Genomic DNA, 26,080 nt, shown 5'->3' with positions numbered 1-26,080 from the left:
TCGCTGAGAAGGGAGGGCTGTCGGACAAGAAGCTAGTGACACACGTTGACAGGGAAAGACGGGATAGCTGGCAAAACATCTGCGTTCCAACCTGTTTTCCAGTCGATATCATCGGATTTGTTAGGATCTGACCTGCTAAAATCCCAATAAAATGAATACTTCAACCATTTAAATACTTCCATCCAAGTCCATCTCGTCCAGCGGATTGTTATCGGTCTATTGTCTGTGTACTTGTCACGAAGGATATTAAAAAAAAAAACATCCAGGAGTGTCCCGTCTCTTGTTACCTTGGTGGATTAAGGAGGTTGTTTGGACATATGCTGGAGGTCAAAGGGCAGGCGAGATGGAGTAGGGGAGGCTGAATCACGGCAGGGTGAGGAATGCAGAGGTCGGAGTTGTTAGCACAGAATTTTGAGCATCTTTTTATGTCATGCGATATGGGGAAAGGCTGAGGAGGACGTGATGCGTGTCTGGGGAGATGATTTTTTTTGGGAAAGTTTGGGAAGAGTGAGTGAGGTTTTCATGGATAGAAGTACAGTAGAAGTTGCTAGTTGCTTGTCATTTACGTTCCTGTCAATGCAATGTCCATGCTGCACGTTCAAATATATATTTAGTCCTGATTTTGAAGAGTTTATCGATATTTAGACCTTGTTTAGTCTCATTTTTAGTCAGTTAGAACTTGGTAAACCTCGCAAGTTTTCATTTCTAGTCACATTTTTCCAGTGTCTTTTAAATATTCACTAAAATAATGACTCACCAAACTGAACCAAACCCTCAGTCTTATTGTGATAATCAACATATTGTACTTTTATTTTATTTTTTTCAGTTGTCAAAGGTGTAAATGTGAAGCAGTATCCAAAAACGTATACGTATTTTTGATAATCCACAATTTGCAACCAGTTTTAGGAATGACAATATTCATATTTTGAGCTCTACATACTGTATTTTTGTTGTTAAGTGTTTGTTTTTGTCTTTTTATTTGTTCAAATGTCCTTTTCGTTGGTTTGTGCGTCGCTTGTTTGTGAATGGTGGTGGGCTGTCTAGATTTCCGTGTTGTCTGTCGTCTCTGTGTACAATAATATATGTTCCCATTCGAGCCGAGTGCATTCTTCTCTTTTTCCAGCCCCTCCTCGCGCTCCGGCTCTAAACCAGGACAAGGCGCAAGACAAGAACAAGAGGCGAGACCCCGGCGGAGGCGAGCCGTCGCTGGGTCGCGGGGCACGCACCACCTCCGCCACCTCCAGCCCGGACCACAGCGACCACGCCTTGTCCGTCAGCAGTGATTCCGGTCTGTCCAGTACGTCTCTGTGGGCCGACAAACCGACCACCGTCTCATCCGGCACCGTCCGACCGAACCAGGGCCCCAGCCAGCAGGAGAAAGTCCAGCTAAAGCGTCTTCTCAGCGGGTTCGGGCTTGAAGACCCTTCCCTGGATGAAATGGATGATCCGGGTAGCGTGGTGCAGCAGGTCGTTCCGGCGCAGGTCCATATGAACGGAAACCCTCGTCCTAGAGAAAGAGAGACGGATATTTTGGACGATGAGGTTATTACCGGGCACGACTTCCATAGCGTGGACAGCTTGGGGACGTTGTCATCTTCGTGTCATAAAAGCAGCCAGAATTCCTTGTTATCTGACGGGTTTGGAAGTCCGGGAGCAGAGGACCACGTTAACCAAACCCCAAATCACATCCATAACCCAACGATTGAGGAGTTTGACAGGGGTTACGGTGATAATCGTAGGCCGTGCATGGCTTCTAGAAGTAACTCGGTAGCCTCTTCAAACCCGAGTACCGCCGTGCCCAAACAGCACGTCTACAGACAGGGAAGCTACTCCACACAATCCTGGGTACGCCAACAGCAAATGGTCGCCGCGCAGAAAATCGCGTACATTCCCAAAGATTCCAACGAGAGATTTTCGAGCAACAAGCAGCAAGGATCAACCAACGAACCCCCAACTAGAGACTTAACTGATCCCGTGAGGATTACCCCGAAAGAAACCGCAACGCTGAACAACAACAACAACAACAAACGCGACGAGGAGTTCAAAACGCTAACTATGGACATCGACAACTCCATCGATCAGCTGAACCAACTCATAATGGACTTGGACCCGACGTTTGTCCCGGTGAAGAGCCAGAGCAGCACGCTAAAGAGAAGTGAGAGCTCGCACGTAAACGGATCTGGCAAATACACCAATGGCAATCGATTTGGCGATAGCAATGAAGCTACGCTAAAAAGCACACAGCAGACAGGTAAGCTAGCTCAACAGTCTGGAATCTATTAGACAGAATTTCCTCTATTAAACGTGATAGCTGTAATTAAACAACAGGCTAGCATAGTTTCTCACTGGAGTAGTTCCGTTGTAGTAATTTCACTTTTTCTTTGTGTCCGTCCTCATAACCAAGCACACCTTTTCTCCCCTGCAGCCTTGTTTTTTTTGTTTTTGTTTTAGAAATGGCAGGGTTGTTGCCAGCTTTTTAAGATGTTTGCCTTGCGTTTCGGAGCGAGGGGGCCGCCCGGACTTGTCGGTGGAGCTATGTGGTTAAAGAAGAAACAAAACGGAATGATAGCAGTTGTCGTCAGCGTATTTAACGGTTCACTCTGTAACTTTCTGGGAGGACGGTCACTCTCAGTCTCAGTCTCTCGTTCCCATGGAGACGCTATTGCTTTGCCTGGAACGTTGCACAGTATGGCATTGACATTATCTTGTTTTCACTGCTCAAAAATATCTTCCAAAAGCTGCATTCTTATTGTGATTCGGGTCACCTTTCCACAGAATTGGCCTGTAACTTTGCTTGGTCTCATCTCCCGCTTGTCTCCATGGAGATCCCGAAGTTTAATGCCATACTTTGAAGTATTCTAAGCAAAGCGGTAACGTTTTTAAGCTAGATTTTACTCAATAAGCTGCATTTATTTAAATTCTGTATGATAATTGATAAGAATTGCATTGTTTTTTAATTCCAAAGTTATGAAATGTAAAGGAAAAATGTAAGTTATTTAACATATTTTTATCCGTTTTTAGTTTTAAACAAACAGAACATTTAAATTTGACAGTTCAGACCACATAAAGTACAGTGGTGATTGTGGTTCGGGGGCCACAATACAGGGAGGACTTGAGGAATTTCCAAGCGAGGTACAAGTGAGCCCAGAGGGTAAGATTTTTCCTTTTGATTCCGAAGGCATGCCTGTCTGTGCAAATCAGCTACTCCGAGTCATTCCAAGAAACAAACTGCGGCTCCACTCATTAGCAAAAAGGCGGGAGGGGGGGATGTTAAAGTAGGGCAGTTGTGGAGGTTTAAAAGGAGATAGTAAAAGTTTGTGTGGAGCTAAAGATAATGGTGAAGTTTCATTGTGTGAGAGAATTTAAGACTAAAGCCGTGAGAGTTTTTTTATCCTGAAGTTGGATTATTTTTCTAATTAACTTCTAACTTTTTGGGGAAATGTTTTGGTACAGCGATGCGCATCAAATGTAATTTATTTAGCTTGATTTTATTACTTTATTTACTATCTACTTTGGGAATTTGCTTGGTTATTGTGGCTCCACAGTTTAAAAATAGACGTAAATGTTCTATATTACACAAAATTGACAGTTGTGAAGCTTTAAACCATGTTATGATGGTGTTTCCTCCTCAAAAACAGACCTGAAGTTGTGTTTTTTTCATTCACACATGTTTGAGTAACACTTTATTATTAGTCTGTAACATCTCCAAATCTCAAAATGCGACGTTCCACCTTGTGATGTCATCAAGTGGTAGTTTTCAAGTTAACGGCTCCTTTTTACCTTTGGTTCAGTAGTGATTGGAAACTCTAGGGTGTGAAGTAAAGGTGTGTGGAGTTTAAAAACACAGCGGAGCACTTCCTGTATGACCACTTGATGACATCACAAGGTGGAACGGAGTGTTTCCAAATTGAAAATTAGCTATTAAAGTTGTTTTTGGAGTGATTCGAGCATGTTTGAGTCATCTTTTGAGAGGATAAAGGACAAAGAAATAACTATAACATGATTAAAATCTCTGGCTTAGTTCTGGTTTAGTCCTGTTCCACCTTGTGATGTCATAAAGTGGTAGTTTTCAAGTTAACGGCTCCTTTTTACCTTTGTAGTAATTGGAAACTCTAAGGCTGAAATGATCCAAATGATTCTAGAAATGAAGGTGTGTGAAGTTTAAAAACACACTGGAGCACTTCCTGTATTACCACATGATGACATCACAAGGTGGAACAGAGTGTTTTCAGTTTGAGAGAAGAACTCAGCCTAAATATGTAAGGTTTGTGTGTTAAACTTGTGTGAATGAAACAAAAAAAAAAAAAAAACACAACTCCAGGTCTGTTTGTGACGAGGAAACAACATTATATCAGAAAATACCGACCAACATCGATACAAAACGATGCAAATTATTATTATTATTATGAGTTTTGTAGTTGGTTGTTGCAAGTTATTTTATATAATTATACTCCTACAACATTTCTGAGCTGATTAAAACTTCACATAAGCAAAGAAAGTCCCAAAATTGTAATAGTATGACAGGACGATGAAGCATTCGTCATGTTTTTTGTAATTATACTTTCTTTTGTATGGATTTAGAGTACTTAGATTATAAACTTATCCTCTTTTCTTCTTCAACTTTTGCCACTCAAACTTGGAGCAACCCCGCCTAATTTCTTTTCAGGTATTTTTTTATGACTAACACACCACACCGTAATTCACCTGGTTACAAAATGTGTTATGTAAATCCAGTTTCGCCCCAACACGCATGTAGTTATGTCTGTCACAAAGATACGTTTAGAAGTTTGATCGATTTCTGCGGAAAATGTAGAAGCTAAACAATAATATTAAAACTATTTCAACCACTGATAATAACCCAAAGGCAAGATTATCCTCAAAACATTTCATAAACGCAGTGTTATTAAAAACATGAGCTGCAGCAAATAAATAGCAGCGTTTAACCGTTTAGTAGTGAGTTAGTTTGTAGCTATAGCTCAAATCATAGACTGTTTATAAAAATGGACATGGCTAACCTGCTAGCCGCTGCGTTCCAAACAGGAAGTGAGCATTGTCACGCTTCCGGCTCCATCAGACTCGTCGTTTTGGTCTTAAATGTTCGTATTAACCCGCTCTACATGATCCTGGGGGTTTTATTTAGCTATTTTGTGGGTAAATTAAGATACGAACATTAATAACAGACAAATCAGGCGCCTTGTCCTGCTAGCGTTAGCAACGGGTTTGATTGACAGCGTTGCTAAGCGCCCGCTCCCTGCTAAACCAGCGGTGCGGATGGGAAGGGCCGTTAGCTTCAACAGCCTCGCTCCGGATTGGCTCTTTGGTTGCTATGATACTCGTGGTTGGAAACGCAGCTCCAAATTAGCCGCTATAACTGCTAGCCTCGATTAGCTTCATTTGACTGGAGCCTTTGTTCACTTCTTTATACAGTCTATGGCTCAGATCTAATTATAATACGGAAAAATAATAAAAGTTCGTCACTAGTACTAAAAAAAAGTCACCACGATAAACATTGAAACACAAAAATCATTCCTTCTGTTGTTTATCGAAGTCAGTGTAATAAATATTGTGGGTTTTTTTTGCCAAAAGTATGGAAAATTAGCTATTTTTTGTTAACCTCACTTACCTTACGCATTCCGAGCATCCTCATTACTCACCACAATGAGTTTATAAGCACTTTCCACAGCTCGTAGACACCAGCATGGACAACTAGCATGCTAACCGCCACGCAGCAGACTTATTTTGACCTCAACAGCGACTTATAACAAACCAAAGTATGTTTTTTTTTTCCAAATACGCGGGGGTAAATCCGGTGCAGCGCCTTTAAAGACAACTATATTATCCGAGTAAGTGGCGTGGAGCGTGAATCCTGTGTGACCCTGTGTGTGTCATTTGTACGACTGGCCCCGGACAATGTGCGTAATGATCCCGCGGCATTAGCGCTTTAGCACCGTTAGCATTCTTCAGGGCTGAGTGACACCCTAGTGCTGAGTGGCCATACTCTTCACAGCAGTCACAACACCGGACCGCCCCCCCAAGCACCACCGGACCCCCCCGACATCCTCACCCTCCTCCGCCAAACAAGACCTCCCAGCATTCCTCAGCTGTGCTCTCAAAACACGACCGCCGGCTGCATCTGTATTGACAATCTCGGAAAATTGTTGACCTACTACCTTCAAAACGGCGTGATAAGCTCATGAGTCAAGAGTGTAATCTTTAAGAATAACTTGAACCGCGTTTGTCGTGGGATTTTGACGCGTTTGAAGTGATCGTTTGAAGTGGTCGCAAGATATCCCCCGTAATGGTCTGTAAGAAAGTACTCAAGACTAACAAGTATTTGTACTTCTACTTGTACTTACAGATATCCCCTGTAATGGTCTGTAAGAGCTGCAGAGAAAAGAACAGGCGGCTCACAATAAGTATAAAATAACAGAAGTGTAGTCAACCATGTTACTGGAAAATATTACTCAAGTAGAAGTACAAAGTAGCAGTCCAAGAAAGTACTCAAGAGTAAACAAGTATTTGTACTTCTACATGTATTTCCAGATATCCCTTGTAATGGTTTCTGCATAGAACAGAACAGAACAGGCTGCTCACAATGAAATATGTTTGAAATGACATAGTGATGTGACTTCAAAATATTACTCAAGTAAAAGCACAAAGTAGTAGTCCAAGACAGCACTCAAGTAAGTTGGGAAAACTACAAGAAAGAATAGCTGTAAGAGTATAAATAGTAATAAAGTAATAAATAAATATACATTTTCAGTAAGGATCAGGTTTGAAATTCTTCAAAAAAAACTATCACAACAAATATGATGACATTAGTGGTGTTTTGTTTTGTGTTGGAGTTTTTTTATTTCACTTTTTCACATATACATGCAAAACAGCAGTCAGTTTTTGGATAAATATTTTTACTATATTTTTATTTAAATTTTCTTTTATCTTTTGTTTATCTTTTTTATATTTTTATTTATTTTATTCAATTTTTACATATTTTTATTTATTTATTTTATTCTGTTTTACTCTATTTTTATTTATATATTAATTTGTATTTATTTTATTCAATTTTTATTAATATTTATAATTTTTATTTGCATTTATTGTATTCTATTTTTACTCTTTTTTTTTTTTTTACATTTTTTGTTTATATTTATAGTTTTTATTTATATTTATTTCATTCTATTTTTATTCTATTCTTTCCCTGTGTCCGCAGCTGTTCAGGGTGAGAGCCGTGTGGGCGTGTCACGGAGCCTGAGTCGCCAGGGCAACGACGTCACAGATCACCCGGGATTCTGCCCCTCTGGGTGGGCCGAGGACTACAGGACCCAGCGGACCTACTCCCCTTGTGCACCGCAGACTCAGGTAACGCTAATACTGACCAGAAATGCAAGGAAATACGGCTGTAACCATAGAAACAATATAATGCAAATGTGCTTCAGTTTAAATAGATCATATATTTACATAATGCACATTTACACTATTTTATATTTTCTAATGTTGTGTTTTGTATAATTCACACATGTTTAACGCATTTTGCACATTTTAAATAGTAATAAACAGAAAGAGTTGGTGTGTGAAGTGAACATACTACTTCAAATGAGTAAATACGAAGGAGAAACAAATATAAAGCAATTAAAAGCTCTAAAAAAGACGATTTTGCATAGTTAGGTTCAGGTAATTAGGTAATAATAGTAACAAAACACAACTCCAGGTCTATTTTGCGTAAATATAGGGCGTTTAAAATTGCTATTTGATTGGTCACTATCTGCAAATCGCAAAAAAATACGTAGCGGTAGATCATATGTCGTCTTCTGTAAACAAAATATCTAAGATCCAGCTATATATCCTGCTAATTGTGTAGAAATACTTCGTAGCTGCAACACCGGGGCTGTAAAGTCAGTGTTTATTATTTTAACACATTACTACAGTATTTTCCAGAGTATAAGTCGCACCAGTGAAAAATGCATAAAAATGAAGAAAAAAACATATATAAGTTGAATTTTTGGGGGAATTTATTTGACAAAAGACCAAGGAAAAGATTCGAAATTATATATTTTAATAATTTCACGTATAAGTCACATCTGAGTATAAGTCGCACCAGTGAAAAATGCATAAAAATGAAGAAGAAAAAACATATACAAGTCGTATTTTTGGGGGAATTTATTTGACAAAAGACCAAGAAAAATATGTGAAATTATATATTTTAATAATTTCACGTATAAGTCGCATCTGAGTATAAGTCGCACCAGTGAAAAATGCATAAAAATGAAGAAAAAAAACCATATATAAGTTGTATTTTTGGGGGAATTTATTTGACAAAAGACCAAGAAAAAGATGTGAAATTATATATTTTAATAATTTCACGCATAAGTCGCATCTGAGTATAGGTCGCACCAGTGAAAAATGCATAAAAATGAAGAAGAAAACATGTATAAGTTGAATTTTTGGGGGAATTTATTTGACAAAAGACCAAGGAAAAGATGTGAAATTGTATATTTTAATAATTTCACGCATAAGTCGCATCTGAGTATAGGTCGCACCAGTGAAAAATGCATAAAAATGAAGAAGAAAACATGTATAAGTTGAATTTTTGGGGGAATTTATTTGACAAAAGACCAAGGAAAAGATTCGAAATTATATATTTTAATAATTTCACGTATAAGTCGCATCTGAGTATAAGTCGCACCCCGGACAAACTCTGAAAATGGTGGATTCGTGTTGTTTTTCAGGGTTTGTTGTACAGGAGCGACAGTGCGGATTACAGGTCACAGGGTCCAGACGTGGACAGTGGGGTCGAAGCGGGAAGTGACATGACTCCTCCCACTCCGGCGTTCCCCATCTCCCCGCCCACACCTTATGGTACGTGACATAATCGCCGTGTGTCGTCTTTAGACTCGTGCGTGTGGGAATTCTTTAATGTTTGACTTTGTTTACAGTGAAAAACATGTCTGAATTTAATCTAAGACAAACTCCATCTTTCAACACGCATTCCTTTGGCTACAAAAGTGAACACGGTGAGTTCAGATTTCATGTTTGTAAGCTGTATGAATGTTTTTTTTGTTTTTTTTTAAGTATTTATATAGAAAATTCATGGTCCGAGTCTCTAGTTAAAGGTCCACCGTGTAACTTTTCTGTGGGATGATACACCACGTTGCTTCACTGAGCGCTGGGTGAGTTCCGCTTCTCTCCAAAAGTGCGGAGCTGCTCTTCCTGCTCCGTTCATTCTTTGTGAGGATTTAGCAGAGTTTGGCTAAAATAAATCAGTATTTTATTTAAAAATGAGAGCGAAGACAGCAGGTCACAGACGGATGATCGGAGACGACATGTTAAGACCTTTACGACGATGGACGCGCTTAACCGGAGGAAACCTGTGTGTTTATAAAAGTAAACGTATGACTCGGTGCTAATGCTAATGCTAATGCTAACCTAATTGAAATCTCAAAATAGAACGAAAACAACTTCATGAAAATACATCTAATGGCCAAAGTCCATTGTTTTTCTGTACAAAATCATTAACATCACTGATTAATTTTAATTTCAGTTAGCATTAGCATTAGCATTAGCTTCATGACACAAATCCCTTCTTTTCTAAACACAGAAGCTTCCTCCGGTGAAGGATTTACGTCGCTGTCTGCTGATCTATCTGTAACTTTCTGTCTGATGCCTGGGATTTAAATACTGATTTCTTTTAGCACAAATCGTTTAATTTCCAACACAAAATGAACGGATCAGGAAGTGCAGCTCGGCAGTTTTTGAGAGAACCTGAACCAGGCGGCTCCGTGAAAAGGGCGTATAGGTTTTCCAGAAAAGTTGTAGTCTTAAACGCATCTCTTCAGTATTTACTTGGTTAAAGGGTCCTGTGGGTGAGATCACTTATTCACGGACCTGTGTCTTGGTGTAATCACCTGCTTGTCTCCATGGAGATGGATTAGTTAAAGCTGTACACTGGCACAATCAAGGCAAAGCAAGAATATATTATTTATTACAGGAAAAATTACACAGTGGAGCTTTGAGTCAAGACTGTTGTGTTTTTTGTGTAAAACAGCCAATTCAATACTAGGAATTTTCTTAATACATTTAAGAGATAATTATTACTACTAATGCTAATGCTACTACTAATCATAAAACTACTACTACTACTAATGTCAATACTACTGCTGCTTGCTGCTACTACTACTACTGCTGCTACTACTACTACTACTGCTAATGCTACTACTACTACTAATCCTAAAACTACTACTACTAATGTCAATACTACTGCTGCTTGCTGCTACTACTACTACTGCTACTAATGCTAATGCTACTACTACTACTAATCCTAAAACTACTACTACTACTACTACTAATGTCAATACTACTGCTGCTTGCTGCTACTACTACTACTACTACTAATGCTACTGCTAATCCTAAAACTACTGCTACTAATGCTACTACTACTACTGCTACTACTAATCCTAAAACTACTACTACTACTACTACTACTGCTACTACTACTACTATTCCTAAAACTACTACTACTACTACTAATGTCAATACTACTGCTGCTTGCTGCTACTGCTACTAATGCTACTAATCCTACTACTACTACTACTACTGCTAACTACTACTACTGCTACTAATACTAATGCTAATGCTACTACTACTACTAATCCTAAAACTACTACTACTAATGTCAATATTACTGCTGCTTGCTGCTACTACTACTACTAATGCTAATACTTCTACTACTGCTACTAATCCTACTACTACTACTAACTACTACTACTGCTACTAATGCTAATGCTAATAATGATCTACCGTTTAAACACTATGTCACATTAACTGGTCATGTGACAGACAAAACAATCATTCAAATTCAAAGTGGACTGAGGGTGAAAAACAAACGCTGCTTTCATGTTTGACCTTTGACCTCTCTGGTGGATCCTCATGTTTGACCTTTGACCTCTCTGGTGGATCCTTTCTCATTAGAACTGCACTAAACCAGGTTTCTTGGTTTCTACCTTGATAAAAGTCACATTGTTGAAGGAATTTGAGTCGTTTTGGGCAATTTGGAGAAAACAAAGACATAAAATCCGCGAGGAGGGAGTTTCCTATGTCATCCTGACCCTTAAATCAGGATTTTACTGCCTACATTTGTACCGTATATATACATTTAGCATTTTTGTGGGTTTTAAGGTGGTACACGCCCTGGGTATGACATCGTCGGTTTCTCTATTGTCAACTTTGATGCAAAAACGCTTTTATGGTTTCCGCGTTTATCCAGATCCATCTTACATCTACGCACTTGTAATTATATAAAGTGTCGTGTGCAAACTCCACCGTTCCCACCGTAAACCCAACTTCCAAACTCGACTGTGACGTTGCCATAGAGACGTGGCGTTGTACGTGTAAAGTCGGAGGAAGCCTGGGAACCCCGCGGTGCCTCTCACTCGCTTCGGTCTTGTGGTATCGTCATGGTAACGGCGGTGTCTGTGCTTCACAATAGGAGCGACGGGGAAGACGAAGTTATTTAGGCTGCTTTTTTTAACGGTTTATCAGCGCTGACGTGGCTGTTGATGGTTTAGTGGTGTCAGAAAATGGAAAAACGTAAGGGATGCACGTAGTTAATGCGCCGTTTGAACGTGCAGTTTTTATTAAAGGCGCTTTTAACCGTCTTAAAAATGTGAAAAACAAAACTTAATTGGTTTGCAGAGCTCCGTTTCCTGATTATTGGATAAAAAAACACTTCGGTTAGACGCAGTGGACATGTTTTGACCTCAAGAACTGCTTTTATATTTATACTGGGACATGTTTTGCTCAAAAATACACGGTAAAGGGCCTTTTAATGTGTGTTAACTGTTAATTCATTTTAAATTTAATGGTGAACTGTGTAACGACTCTGGTAAAAGCTGGGACACGACAACCTCATCAGGATTATTACACCTCTTAATAAAGCAGTTAGTTGGAAGTCACAGAGCTTGAGATCCACCGATATGTTTTTGTTTTTTGTTTTTTTTTTCATGTCCAGTGCTGATTCCACTTGTGTAGAATCCAGAGAAACCAATGGCTGATGAGCTCTGCCAATATATAAGGCCACTTTTGATAGTTTTTCCCAAATTATGTGATTTAAATTGGCTACAAACTCATCCATATCCCTTTTTTAAGTAGTAATAGTAGTAATATCTTCTCATTAAAGTTCATCTTTATGCATCTGGTTGGCAACATCGGCTTTTTTGGAGTTCGAAGGCCGATGGACCGATATTTGGTCTTTTTAGTGTAATTCCTTTTTTTGGGGGGTTAGTTTTTTTTAATTTAAGTGTTGATCTCATCTGCAGCTGAACGGGTTACAATCTGACTACATTTTTTTCTCCTTTTCAAACCCCACACCTCCCACACAGAAAATAAATAAATAATAATAATATAAAAAGTAAGAGTAATTCCGTCCAGGTTTGAATTCCTTTCATACAGTATCTGCAAATTTCCTCTAAAAAAACATCAGCAGAAATTGCATTACACATATTCATTATGGACTATACATAAAAAAAGAACTGATATATATTGTTTATTATAGAATATTATGTATTTTTCATGAATATACAGTTTGACAGAAGCGTTCACATAACACTCCGCTCCTCCAGCTCCACCCTCCTGTCCCTGCCCTGTAGGACCAAGCTCCGAACCCGGGGGGACAGAGCCGTCTCCATCGCTGCCCCCACCCTCTGGAACTCACTGCCCAAACCCCTCCGTGACCTCTGACCTCCCCACCTTCAAAAAAGACCTCAAAACTCACCTGTTTACAATCGCTTTTAATGTTTGACTTTATGTTGTAAATTCTGTGATATTTTATTCTTGTTTTTTTTGTGAAGCGTCTTTGAGTGTCTTGAAAAGCGCTATATAAATAAAATGTATTATTATTATTATCTCCACACACTAAAAATACTTTAATTTCCCTCTGAATGTTTGTTTCCAGAGCCTCGGGGATACTCTGAGGTCGACTCTTTGGCAGAGCCGTCCCTCAGCTGTCACAGGACGCTCACACACTCCACATCTGTCGTCGGGGCACTTCAGAGGACAGACAGGTACAAACATGCCCCGCCCACGATTACCTGTATCTCTGATGTTTCACTGTTTCCTGCTGTAAAATGTTAAAGGGGAAACTGCATGCTTGTTATTTGGTTGGTCTATGGCAGAGAAAAAGTAGTTTTTTTGTTTTAAATGGTAATGTACAGAATCCCTGAGCGACAAGTGAAAAAAAAAAAAAAAAAAAAAAAAAAAACATCATTTGAGTTCCAGTTTTAAGTTTTTTTTTTCCCTCTGGTTTGACCTTGTAGGTAACTAAATATATGTTTTATGTATATGTGGGGTTTTTTTGTTTGTTTTTTTTATTGTTGGTGCATCTGAAGTTTTTTTTTTCTGCACCAGCAATGCAAATGTTTTTATTTATTTATGTTTTGTGTGTGTGTTTTTGTTTTTGCTGTTGACTCATAATTTGTCTTCCTAGTACATTAATTGAAAATACAAAGACATCCGTTTATATTTGATTTTTTTCCCCATTAGTTAAACCATAACAGTGCAGGTAAAAAAAAAAAAAAAAAAAAAAAAAATCATCAGACCGTCAACAGCAAAAAAAAAAAAAAAAAAAAGTTTTTTCCTTTTACCTCCGAGCTCAAAGCAGTGAAAAAACAAATAAATACTTAAAATGTAGCCCAAATGATGCGTCTCTTTTTTTTTTTTTTTTTTGCGCTCCACTCAGGGATTCCGTACTCATGTTTTTAAAGTTTTTTTAAATGTTATAAAATTATCTTCAGGGAATTGTTATCTTCAGTATTTTTAAGACAAAATAAAATCTTATTGTAAATCGTCCTCTGATCTGAAGGTTGTTGGTTCAAATCCCGGTATCACAGATGAACACTGTTGTTGTGTCCTTGGGCAAGACACTTAACCCGCTTCACCCCAAGTGTCTGTGTGAACGTACAATTTAAACAACTGTTAGTCGATCATAATTAACACATTTTGCTGTTCCCTCAGCTCCTCCATCAGTCCCCCCTGGCCCGAACACCCCGCCCTGACCCGCCACGCCTCCCTGAACAACAGCTACGCCCCCTCCTCCTCCGCCCGTGACCCCCCGCTCCCCCACCATCACGGGGGCGTCTCCCTGGACTACAACCACCACCACTCCCCTCCCCTCCTCCACCACCACCACCACCCCCACATCCACCCGGCCCCCAACGGCCACAGCTCCCCGCGCAGCAGCCAGCGCAGTCGCATGGCCCACTTCGCCCTCAGCCGCTGTCCCGCTCAGAACTTCGAAGAACAAGACGATTCCGGACTAAGCTACGGCACGGACTCACCTCTCACGGCGAACGCGGGCAGAGACAGGACCCTGCTCACCGTCATGGAGGGGCACCACCAGCCTCCGCTCCTGCCCGAGAAGAAGAGGGCGTCGGACGGGGAGCACTCCCTGGGAACGGCCTCTCCGGCGCTGAGCGGGTTTTCCAGTCCTCACAGCGGGAGTTCACTCAGTATTCCCTTTCCCAATGTTCTACCAGATCTGTCCATGCAGATGTCTGGGAACGCATCGCCACTGCCGGGTAAATGTCACAGATTATGAATAAACCAACAATACGGAACAATATTCTGATTTATTTTGATTGTTTTGTTGGTTTTGTTTTGCAGATGTGTTGGCGAGCAAGCAGGTTACGGTCAAATTTGTCCAGGACACATCCAAATTCTGGTACAAGCCTGACATATCCAGAGATCAAGGTATGAAAGAATATAGTTGGGTTCATTTAAAAGTCTGATATAAAATTTACTTTTGTGAGGTTTGAGCCATGTTCTCAAAATGCTCCGTTCCACCTTGTGATGTCATGAAGTGGTAGTTTTCACGTTAACAGCTCATTTTACCTTTAGTTCAGTCGAATTAGTGCAATTCCAGGGCTGAAATTATCCAAATGATTCTTTAAATGAAGGTGTGTGGAGTTTAAAAACACAGTGGAGCACTTCCAGTATCACCACATGATGACATCACAAGGTGGAACGGAGTCAGATATGCAGGGTTTGTGCGTTAAACATGTGCGAATGAAACAAAACACAACTCCAGGTCTGTTTGTGACGAGGAAACGACATTAGAACAGATCAGAAAACAGCGTAATACAGGTCCTTTAAACAAAATTATATCTGCTCTTTAAGTTACTTCAATTCAAAATATTAATCGAGTTAATTTGAGTTAAAGGATAATTTTGATGGATTTATTATTATTATTTCATTATATCACTAGAAAATATCTGCCAGCGCTGCAGTGGTGGAAGGTAAAGTGCTGTACTTTTTATACGCATCTGTACTTCACTAAGTACATTTTACAGTGTGTACTTTTTACTTTTACTTGAGTACATTTGAGAGCAGTATCTGTACTTTCTACTCCACTACATTTTTGAACAGAAAAGTAAAAGTACTTTTCATCTGATTTGAGGGGTTATTTTTACCATGTTTGAGGAAACATCCTGACTAAAGTTTAAGAGTTCGAGCTTCAGCTTTGAGCAAAACAAAAATAAACACAGAAAAAATGATAAAATAAACAGATAAATACAAAAAAATAACAAAATAAACAAAAATAAATACACAAAATTGATTCATATTGTTACTGTGACCAAAATGTCTATTTTTAAATCAAAATCATCACTACATTTACACTTCAACAAAGGAACAACACTTTTTACTCTTAAAGTTCATTTTTAAACAAGCACTTAAATACTTTTTCTTAAGTAGATTTTTATGTGATACTTCTACTTTTGTTTGAGTAACTTTTCACCTCTGTATCTTTACTTCACTCAAACTGCACTTGGAGCGACTGTGAATGTGGCGTTTTATTGTGAAACAGCATTTTCATGTGATCATTAATCATTTATTAAGTTAAAATAGACCCTGAACAGAATCAACCAAACAGCATCTCGACCACCTCCACCGCCTCCACCCATCAGATCAGGACAAACGCTCTACCAACTGAGCCACTGTCGCCTCATTTTAGCTTTAAAAGTCAACTAAATCCAAACTATTCTCACATCAACGCTGAAACTATTTGAGTGGGATTCATTTTTGCATTGAAAATAAACGTTTTTCTTCTATATTTTCAGCCATTTCGGTTCTAAAGGATAAAGAGCCTGGTTCTTTCATCGTGCGGGACAGTCACTCGTTCAAAGGAGCGTACGGACTGGCCATGAAAGTAGCGACGCCTCCACCCACTGTCCTCCAGCAGAGCAAAAAAGGTCAGAACAACTCAACTAACCGAGAAAATGTACCCCCACCCCCCTGTGCCATTTCAGTTACATCAGACAAACCACAGACTGTTTATATAAACGCACATGGCTAACCTGCTAGCCGCTACGTTCCAAACAGGACGTGATCATTAGCGCGCTTCTGGCTCCATCAGGCTCGTCATTTTGGTCTTAAGTGTTCGTATTAACCCGCTCCACATGATCCTGGGGTTAATTTTTTATTTATTTTTTTTTATTTTGAGTTTATTTTTTAAGTTTTTTACTTTATTTTTTTAAGATATTTTGAGATTTTGTTTTTGTTTTTTGTTATTTTGAGTTTATTTTTTAAGCTTTTTATTTTTATTTTTTATTTATTTTGAGATTTTGTTTGTTTGTTTTTTGTTATAATTTTTTTGTTATTTTGAGTTTATTTTTTAAGCTTTTTTAAATTTTTTTTGTTATTTTGAGATTTTGTTTGTTTGTTTTTTGTTATTTTGAGGTTATTGTTTTTTAGTTTATTTTCTTTATTTTATTTTTTTTTTGTTATTTAGATTTTTATTTTTATTTTATTATTATGAGTTTATTTTTTGCAGTCCTCTCTCTCTGTACCTGCGTCTGTCAGACTCATTTTGGTCTTAAATGTTCGTATTAACCCTCTACATGATCCTGGGGTTTTTATTTCACTATTGTGTCTGTAAATCAAGATATGAACATTAATAACAGACAAATCAGGTCCTTCTTTCCCCGAGGACGCTCCTGTTAGCGTTAGCAACAGGTTTGATTGACAGCGTTGCTAAGCGCCCGCTCTGTGCTGAACCAGTCTTGTGGGCAGGAAGGGGCGTTACCTTCAACATCTTCGCTCTGGATTGGCTCTTTGGTTGCTATGATACTCATGGTCGGGATTCCACACATGAAACTCGACTCCAGATTAGCCGCTATAACCTCCAGCCTCGATTAGCTTCATTTGGAGCTGAACGGGTGACGTCACACTCACTCAGTCTGTGATAAAAACACATTCGTAAATCACATGACTCCAGGTCGTCTATAGTTTCGGTGGAACCTGAGAGTCTGACCTGGTGTTTGTGTTTGGAGCATCTCTCTCAAGCCTCGCAGACCGCTATGGACCGAGAGTCTTTGACCGAATCAGAGCGAGTTTATGGACTGAAACACGAGCTGAACATCTCTTTCTCCTGGGACACTATTGCCCCAAATAAACCCGATGAGGCGCTGTCCAGGGACCGTGTCAGAAGAGGCGTTTTCTGGTGTTTGGTGCGGTTTTAGTCCTGAGGAAGGTCAGAGGGAACGAAACGCTGTGAGAATAAAATTGAATCAAGAGTGAGACAGTGTGTGCGAGTTTTCTTAACTTTTCAGACCGAGTGTTTCTCCTCCTGTCAGGTGTGCAGACTCTACACTGAAACAAGTGCAGTTTTAGTCCTGAAAACGACTTGTAAACATTTGTCTGTATAATCCCTCAGTTGTCCAGTTAGTTTGTCTCTAATAACCTTTTGTCCACTTTTATATTTATTTATTTCCCACATTTACTTATAAAGGTTAAGAAAAAAGTCTCACTCTTGGTTCACTTTTATTCACAGTGTTTCAGTCCCGCTGACCTACCTCAGAGGGACATTATGTAAGTTAAGGGAGTGCCCCCTTCAGTTTAATCAACCAACCGCAACAGTAAAAAAACGTATTTACAATTAGACTTCAATGTACCTGCAAAATTGTGCATAATTCGCTTTACATCATTTTTATCGCATTTATTGCAAATTTGGGCTGTTGCGTTGCCATAGCGATTAACTATTTAAAACGAAATACTATGTTTTTAAAGGCTCGATGTCATTTAACAAGGCAACGGTTTAAACTCGAGCTACAGTTGGTTCACAAAGTCATTCAAAATGTTTTAGAGAAAAAGAAAAACATTAAAATCACAGTATAAACATAAATAATGATCATAAAATTAACATTAAAGACTGTTCCAGGTTTCCTCATGCTGATTCTTCATGTTTAGTCCTGACGCTTCTCCAAAATAAACATTACAGGTCATACGACGTGTGGTAATACGACACATAATGATAACTCTATTACCACAGAGTACGGTCGTCTTACTGTAAAAAACAAAAAAACTAGAGCCGACTTCTTGCTCCAGTGATGAAAAACAACTCAAACCAACAGTAAAGTTTCATTTTAACGACAGTCCAAGAGGTTCATCTGCTCCTCTGTTTATTTATTTCAATAGATTTTGTTATTTTCCTTGCACCAGTGAAGAATCGGAAAGAAATCTCACATCCATAACTCACATCAGATGGAACATGACGTTTAACATGGCGTTTCGGTAATCAGATTACTACAGAAATCAGATCATGAGCAGATTTTTTGGTGTGCAGGTAAACAAAAACAGTCGGGATATGAACTGATAAACTTATGCAAGAATCCCGTGCATTTCAGACACGTTTACAGCGGAAGAAAGAGAAAATATCGATGTAAAAACAGGATTCAATTCAAGTTTATTCCGGTCTAGCGAGTATTAAATGCCAAGGGGGAAGAGGTGGAGTGTGTTGTTCTTTGCGGCGTCCGTCCGTTTTCTTTCGCTTATCTAAAGGCAGAAGTCTAAGCAGGGACTAACAGACCTCCCTCACCCCAGACATGTCCTCCAGCTCCCCCAAGGCGTTCCCGTTCCAGCCGAGACACTGGGAACGCCTTGACGCTCTTTTATCTAAATAACTGCCTCCTTTGGACCTGTCCGGAGCAGAGTAAACTTGTAAACTTGCCGCAGTCGCAGTGAAATCGGTGTTTATTTTCCACACAAGTCAGAAACCGTCATATAATCCTTGAAATCCTCCGCACCCGAGCCCACCCTGGAGTTCTCCCACCTGCCCCTTTTGTTTTTGTGGGCCTCTCTGCGGCTCAACGCTGGCACCTGGAGTGACATCATGACGCGCTCGTTCTCGCTCCTGTCCCTGTGCGTGTGAAACTCAAGCACCTTAAGGAGACGCCATTGTGTCAACACATTCCTGACTCACCCCTCCCGGACCCCGGACCCTCCTCACACCCCTCCCCAGACCGTCCCGGGCCCCTCCTCAGCTGCTGTGCATTCATAATCCCATTAGGCTCCTTTAGGAATATGTTGTTTTTCCATTTAAAGAGCCTGTACCTTTTAATTAATTTATAGAGTGTTGATAAATGCTTAATGTAGCTGCTAAATAAAAAAAATAGACTGTTACCTTCCACTACTAATTATTATATATTTTATTTTACAAAGTACCGTATTTTCTGGATTATAAATCACACTTTGGCCAGTAATACTCAGGAATATAAATCGCATCATGAAAATAAGTCGCATCTGAGTTTATTATTTCACATGTTTGTTACGGTCACAACCCGACAATCACATTTTTTTCTTCATTATTATGCATTTTTTGATACTCTGGAAAATACTGTAGTAAAGTACTGTAATTAAGTCATTTTTAGGTTATTTCAGTACATTTTACAGTAGATACTTTTTACTTTTACTTGAGTACATTTGAGAGCAGTATCTGTACTTTCTACTCCGCTACATTTTTGAACAGGACTGAAAAGTAAAAGTATTTTTTATTATTGTCTGAGGCCTGTTTCTGTTGAACAAGCAAAAATCTTTATCCAAATCACCACATTTGAAGCTTTATAAGACTTCAAATCTGCGTGAAATACTTTTACTTTTTACTCTTTAACCACATTTTTAAACAGGTACTTCAATACTTTTACTTCAGTAGATGTTTTTTTTCATGTGATGCTTTTACTTTTATGTGAGTATTTATTTGCTCCGGTATTTGTACTTTTACTTAAGTAACAAAAAGGAGTACTTCTTCTTAAATTGTATTTTGTTTTTCCACAGGAGGTGATCTGTCGAATGAGCTGGTGCGACACTTCCTGATCGAGTGCACACAGAAGGGAGTGCGATTAAAGGGCTGCCCCAACGAGCCGTACTTTGGTGAGTGGCCCCCGTCTCTCACACTGCTATTGGCTTACAGCAGTGCCCTCTAGTGGCGGGATGGCATAACTACCCAAACGTTGTCCTGTTTAAAGGGCTTGTTCTGACGTTTCCTCGTCACAAACAGACCTGGAGTTGTATTTTGTTTCATTCACACATGTTTAAGACTGAATAGTTCTTCTCTCAGACTCGAAAACGCTCTGTTCCACCTTGTGATGTCATCATGTGGCGATACAGGAAGTGCTCCACTGTGTTTTTAAACTCCACACACCTTCACCAGAATAATTTGGATGATTTCAGCTCCTGGAATTACCAATCTCTACTGGACTAAACTAACTAAACTACCACTTCATGACATCACAAGGTGGTACAGAGCGTTTTGATCTTTGGAGATGTTACAGACGAATAATAAAAGAAACAAAACACAACTCCAGGTCTGTTTTTGAGGAGGTAACAGCATTAGAACATGACTTAAACCTCACGAGAGTCCATTTTGTGTAATATAGAAATTTTTAACACCACTATTGAAATAAACAAATGGTTACACACTTTATTTTTATTTTTATAGGAAGCTTAACTGCATTAGTGTGCCAGCATTCAATCACTCCTCTCGCTCTGCCCTGCAAACTCATCATACCAGACAGAGGTGAATATGGAACTGTCTGTTTTCGTCCACCATGTTCTTATAGATGAATTGAGTTACCTGTATTTTCATGTTTATAACTACAGTACATCTAATCTCTGTTTTGTTTGTTTTAGATCCATTAGAAGATATAGTCGAAAGCAGCTCTCCATCGATCTCCAACTCGGCTGCTGAGCTCTTAAAACAAGGCGCAGGTATTGAAAACTATGAGATTATCAGTGATTTACAGAGTGTTTTTTATGTATTTTATTTATTCTTATTCATTTCAAGGGCGCAACCAAAGCACATCTGACAGATTTGTTCCTATACGAGCTTGAAAAGGAGTTAAGAAGAAAAAGTATTACCCCGTCTTTCATTAGAACTTAAATTAAATGGTTTAGTCTCGGTTCAGTCCTCTGGTTTAGTCCCGGTTTACACCTGGTTTAGACCCAGGTTTAGTCCTGGTTTAGCCCCGGTTCGGTCCTCTGGTTTAGTCTCGGTTTAGTCTCGGTTCAGTCCCCTGCTTTAGTCCTGCTTTAGTCCCGCTTTAGTCCCGCTTTAGTCCCGCTTTAGTCCCGCTTTAGTCCCGCTTTAGTCCCGCTTTAGTCCCGCTTTAGTCCCGCTTTAGTCCCGCTTTAGTCCCGCTTTAGTCCCGCTTTAGCCCCGGTTTAGCCCCGGTTTAGCCCCGGTTTAGCCCCGGTTCGGTCCTCTGGTTTAGTCTCGGTTCAGTCCCGGTTCGGTCCTCTGGTTTAGTCTCGGTTCAGTCCCCTGCTTTAGTCCTGCTTTAGTCCCGCTTTAGTCCCGCTTTAGTCCCGCTTTAGTCCCGCTTTAGTCCCGCTTTAGTCCCGCTTTAGTCCCGCTTTAGTCCCGCTTTAGTCCCGCTTTAGTCCCGCTTTAGCCCCGGTTTAGCCCCGGTTTAGCCCCGGTTTAGCCCCGGTTCGGTCCTCTGGTTTAGTCTCGGTTCAGTCCCGGTTCGGTCCTCTGGTTTAGTCTCGGTTCAGTCCCCTGCTTTAGTCCTGCTTTAGTCCCGCTTTAGTCCCGCTTTAGTCCCGCTTTAGTCCCGCTTTAGTCCCGCTTTAGTCCCGCTTTAGTCCCGCTTTAGTCCCGCTTTAGTCCCGCTTTAGTCCCGCTTTAGTCCCGCTTTAGTCCCGCTTTAGTCCCGCTTTAGTCCCGCTTTAGTCCCGCTTTAGTCCCGCTTTAGTCCCGCTTTAGTCCCGCTTTAGTCCCGCTTTAGTCCCGGTTTAGCCCCGGTTTAGCCCCGGTTTAGCCCCGGTTTAGCCCCGGTTTAGCCCCGGTTTAGCCCCGGTTCGGTCCTCTGGTTTAGTCTCGGTTCAGTCCCGGTTCGGTCCTCTGGTTTAGTCTCGGTTCAGTCCCGGTTCGGTCCTCTGGTTTAGTCTCGGTTCAGTCCCGGTTCGGTCCTCTGGTTTAGTCTCGGTTTAGTCTCGGTTTAGTCTCGGTTCAGTCCCCTGCTTTAGTCCCGCTTTAGTCCCGCTTTAGCCCCGCTTTAGCCCCGCTTTAGCCCCGCTTTAGCCCCGCTTTAGCCCCGCTTTAGCCCCGCTTTAGCCCCGCTTTAGCCCCGCTTTAGCCCCGCTTTAGCCCCGGTTCGGTCCTCTGGTTTATCCCCGGTTTAGCCCCGGTTTAGCCCCGGTTCGGTCCTCTGGTTTAGTCCCGGTTCGGTCCTCTGGTTTAGTCCTGGTTCAGTCCCGGTTCGGTCCTCTGGTTTAGCCCCGGTTCGGTCCTCTGGTTTAGTCCTGGTTTAGTCCTGGTTTAGCCCCGGTTCGGTCCTCTGGTTTAGTCCTACCTCTATCTTCCATTAGAACATAAATGAAATGCTGTAAATGTTTAAACTTGTGTTTGTTGAGACTAAATGCATAAATCCTGGTGTGTCCTGCAGCGTGTAACGTGTGGTACCTGGGCTCGGTGGAGATGGAGTCGCTGACGGGCACTCAGGCCGTGCAGAAGGCCACCTCCATGACTCTGCACGCCAACCCCCCCGTCACCTCCACCGTCGTCCATTTCAAAGTGTCGTCCCAGGGAATCACACTCACCGACAACCAGAGGAAGTAAGACGCCAGAGACTGTTGAAACACACAACATTTTTATGAAATTAAGTAAAAGATAAATGCACAGCTGTTAACTGGACAAAAAGTTGTAGGAATGAAGGGAAAGAAATTGTTTTATAGAATAAGAAAGACATTAAAACCATAATACAACAAATCAAAACATAAATAATCATCAGAAAATTAACATTAAAGGAGAAAAGGACATTGTCAAAGTCGAGGTCTGAGTCACATCTTCAGGAAGAATGTTCCAGGTTTTAGCTGCACAAAACTGAAACACTGATTCAACATGTTTAGTCCTGGTTCAGTCCTGGTTCAGTCCTGGTTCAGTCCTGGTTCAGTCCTGGTTCAGTCCTGGTTCAGTCCTGGTTCAGTCCTGGTTCAGTCCTGGTTCAGTCCTGGTTCAGTCCTGGTTCATGTGGCACTAACATATCGGAGATGTTCTTTGGTGCTGGTCCATGGAGAGACTTGTTCACACTGAGCTGCTTTAAAGTCTCTGAGAAGTCTCACAGGACACATGTGCTCGTATTTCCTGGTTCTAGTCCTGACCCGAGCAGCAGTGTTCTGGATGTTCTGGATGTTCTGGATGTTCTGGATGTTCTGGATGTTCTGGATGTTCTGGATGTTCTGGATGTTCTGGATGTTCTGGATGTTCTGTTCTGTGGCTCGTTTGGAGAGTCCAGTGATCAGGACGTTACAGTCGTCTAATCTACTGGACACAAACGCAGGATAAGTCTCTGAGTCTGGTTTTGACAGTTTACCTTTGATTTTTGACATGTTTTTAGATGTAAAAAGCTGCAGATGTTACTGATTTGTTGTGGCTGTTAAAGCTCCTCATTACCTCTAGATTTCTCGCCTGATTTGAAGGTTTTAGAGAGAGACTGGATCCAAAGACGATGACTTGAGTCTTGTCCGAGTTTAGCTGATGAAAGAAAAAATACATTTCTCCTCGGGGTTTCTCTTTGTCCCACTGGGTTTTTTCTATACCGAGGAGGAGGGTCTAAGGACAGTTATCAATTTGCTTGTTTTCGTTGCTTGTCTGTTATTGACCAACGTCTGTTTCATTGTTGATTTTCTAACTTTGTGTTGGTTAAATCAATTCTCATGTTCAGTCCTAAAGAGGCGACGGCTGTTATGATTTTGAGCTTTACAAAAATAAATTGATTTAAATTGAATTGAACTGAAGAAACGGTTTTGAATGTGCAGCGAAACATCTTCACTCCTCCGACTTTTTGTCCAATCAAACCTGGACGACTAAGGAATTACACAAACATAAACACAACTAAATATTTTTTTTGTGTTTCAGGCTGTTTTTCCGGAGACACTACAACGTAAACACCGTCATATTCTGCGCGTTGGATCCTCAAGACAGGAAGTGAGTACAGCTTAAAGACTTAAACTTCAAATATTTGTCCAGCCGAATGACATCACAGCTCTGTTTTCCGCTCCCGCAGGTGGAAGGTCGACGGCTACCCTTCTGCAAAGTAAGTAAACGACTATTTGCTCCCGTCGTTCGGCTATAATTTCACATTTAACAGCTATTTTTAAACGCACACGGGCAGTTTGACACGTATGACGGCGCTGTTTTTAACCGCAGTGGTTTACTTCGCAGAATCTTCGGCTTTGTGGCCAGAAAAACAGGCACTTCTACCGACAATATCTGTCATCTGTTTGCGGAGCACGACCCCGAGCAGCCCGCCAGCGCTATTGTTAACTTCGTTTCCAAGGTGATGATTGGGTCGAACAAGAGTAAGTAAAACGGAGGACGAAACCGAACTCCCAAAAGAGACTCGTGGGGCCAAAATCCAGGGCTGAAGATACAGAAATACTTTGTTTTATATTGTTGAAAATGTTACAGATTTAAAGTTGTGTTCTGTAATGTTGCGTTGCCAAGAAACTAACTGGTTTGTACATATTTTTTTCAATATATTCTAATTTTAGTCACTAGAAACGTTCATTTTTGCATGTTTATTTTTTCATTTTATTATTTAATCGAAGACGTTTTAACTATAATGTTTTGGCGATGCTGTTCGTAGGTTGTAATCTTCACCGTCGACCGTTAATTTTAACCCGCAGATACGTTAAATGCCATACTGTGGGACATTCCAGGCAACAGAAACTACTATGCAATGTAAATTTGAACCATCGTGTCCTGATTTATTTACTTCTTTTTTTTCCATCTCAGTCATTAACACGTTTGTTTGTGAATATGACCACTTTTATAGCGGCCAGTAATGTGTTTTTAATGAATGTGCTTCGTATTAAAAAAAAGTATTTAAAGTTAAACCCTAATATATTGACTTCTAACTGGTCAAAGGTCACATTTTCTCACACGTTCATCTGTGGGAGCTAGAATCGCACCGTCAACCTGTGGGACAGTGGATTCGACCGCTCAACCAATGATTTTTTTTTTTTTGTTTATGTCGAGAGCGGGATTTGAACCGGTAACCTCCAGATCTCCGTGCTGGACTGTACGTGATCATGGCCGTGTGTGTTTGTTTGTTTTTTGGGCAGCCATAGGGACAAAGCTATTTGAATGTTCGTACCTCACACGTTCCGTCTTCAGCGATATCGTGCCTCTGTTAATAACTTGTGATAACATTTGTACATTGACTAAGAAATGTTTGATCCTATATAATGTAAATAAACTGGAAACAATACGGCACTTTATTGTCTTTATTTATTTTATGGTTGGAGGAGTGAATTATATTTATTCTTTATACACAGGTACAAGTGTAACTGGTCGTATTGGGCCAGAATTTGGGAGCTTAATCAGCAAGTTAATGTAGATTTATTAAATTTAATTGTATTTGTTTTTTGTGTCCTCTTAGAATTATATATATATATTGTTCCTGAATACTTTCTATAAACTTTTGTCAAGATTTTGTACGATTTTGTGACTTTTTCTATGATTTATATGACCAAAAATGAACCACCTTATTCCATTGTCCTAAATTTCAATATGTTGAAATAAATAAATGAATGAATAAATAAAATAAAATAAAATATACACATACCTCAGAATTATCCAGAATGCAATAGAACACCCAATAATTACAAAATTTGCTAATACTAATCTGTCTGATGTCAATTTTATAAGAATAATACAAACATGTATAATGCTGCCACGGCTGGATGAAGTTAAAACAGCTGAACAGTTTTCACATGGCCAGCAGAGGGCGCTACCATCGCACAAGTATCTCCT

At 40.1% G+C, this 26,080-nt stretch overlaps 1 protein-coding gene across 2 annotated transcripts in view; it reads left to right on the top strand.

Moving 5' to 3' along the window:
* LOC117385011 (tensin-3-like) overlaps positions 1 to 25,539 on the top strand; it is a 68,169-nt gene extending 42,630 nt beyond the window's left edge. Inside the window, exons 13-27 of one of the 2 annotated variants that reach the window (XM_033982229.2) lie at positions 1,124 to 2,251; positions 7,211 to 7,359; positions 8,727 to 8,856; positions 8,934 to 9,011; positions 12,947 to 13,055; positions 14,005 to 14,567; positions 14,653 to 14,739; positions 16,107 to 16,238; positions 20,098 to 20,193; positions 20,762 to 20,839; positions 20,953 to 21,030; positions 22,710 to 22,878; positions 24,182 to 24,250; positions 24,330 to 24,359; positions 24,488 to 25,539. In XM_033982229.2, the coding sequence (XP_033838120.1) occupies positions 1,124 to 2,251; positions 7,211 to 7,359; positions 8,727 to 8,856; positions 8,934 to 9,011; positions 12,947 to 13,055; positions 14,005 to 14,567; positions 14,653 to 14,739; positions 16,107 to 16,238; positions 20,098 to 20,193; positions 20,762 to 20,839; positions 20,953 to 21,030; positions 22,710 to 22,878; positions 24,182 to 24,250; positions 24,330 to 24,359; positions 24,488 to 24,632 (3,041 nt within the window). In that variant the 3' untranslated portion in view covers positions 24,633 to 25,539. Of the gene's footprint in view, positions 1 to 1,123; positions 2,252 to 7,210; positions 7,360 to 8,726; positions 8,857 to 8,933; positions 9,012 to 12,946; positions 13,056 to 14,004; positions 14,568 to 14,652; positions 14,740 to 16,106; positions 16,239 to 20,097; positions 20,194 to 20,761; positions 20,840 to 20,952; positions 21,031 to 22,709; positions 22,879 to 24,181; positions 24,251 to 24,329; positions 24,360 to 24,487 lie in introns of those variants that run through there. The other variant, XM_055228537.1, reaches the window with a different exon arrangement.
* Positions 25,540 to 26,080: the final 541 nt, after the last annotated feature.

The sequence above is a fragment of the Periophthalmus magnuspinnatus genome, chromosome 17 (assembly GCF_009829125.3).
Source record: "Periophthalmus magnuspinnatus isolate fPerMag1 chromosome 17, fPerMag1.2.pri, whole genome shotgun sequence".
In the NCBI taxonomy this organism is placed as follows: Eukaryota; Metazoa; Chordata; class Actinopteri; order Gobiiformes; family Gobiidae; genus Periophthalmus; species Periophthalmus magnuspinnatus.
The sequence above is the reverse complement of the archived record's forward strand: the minus strand, read 5'-3'. Positions and strand labels throughout refer to the sequence as shown.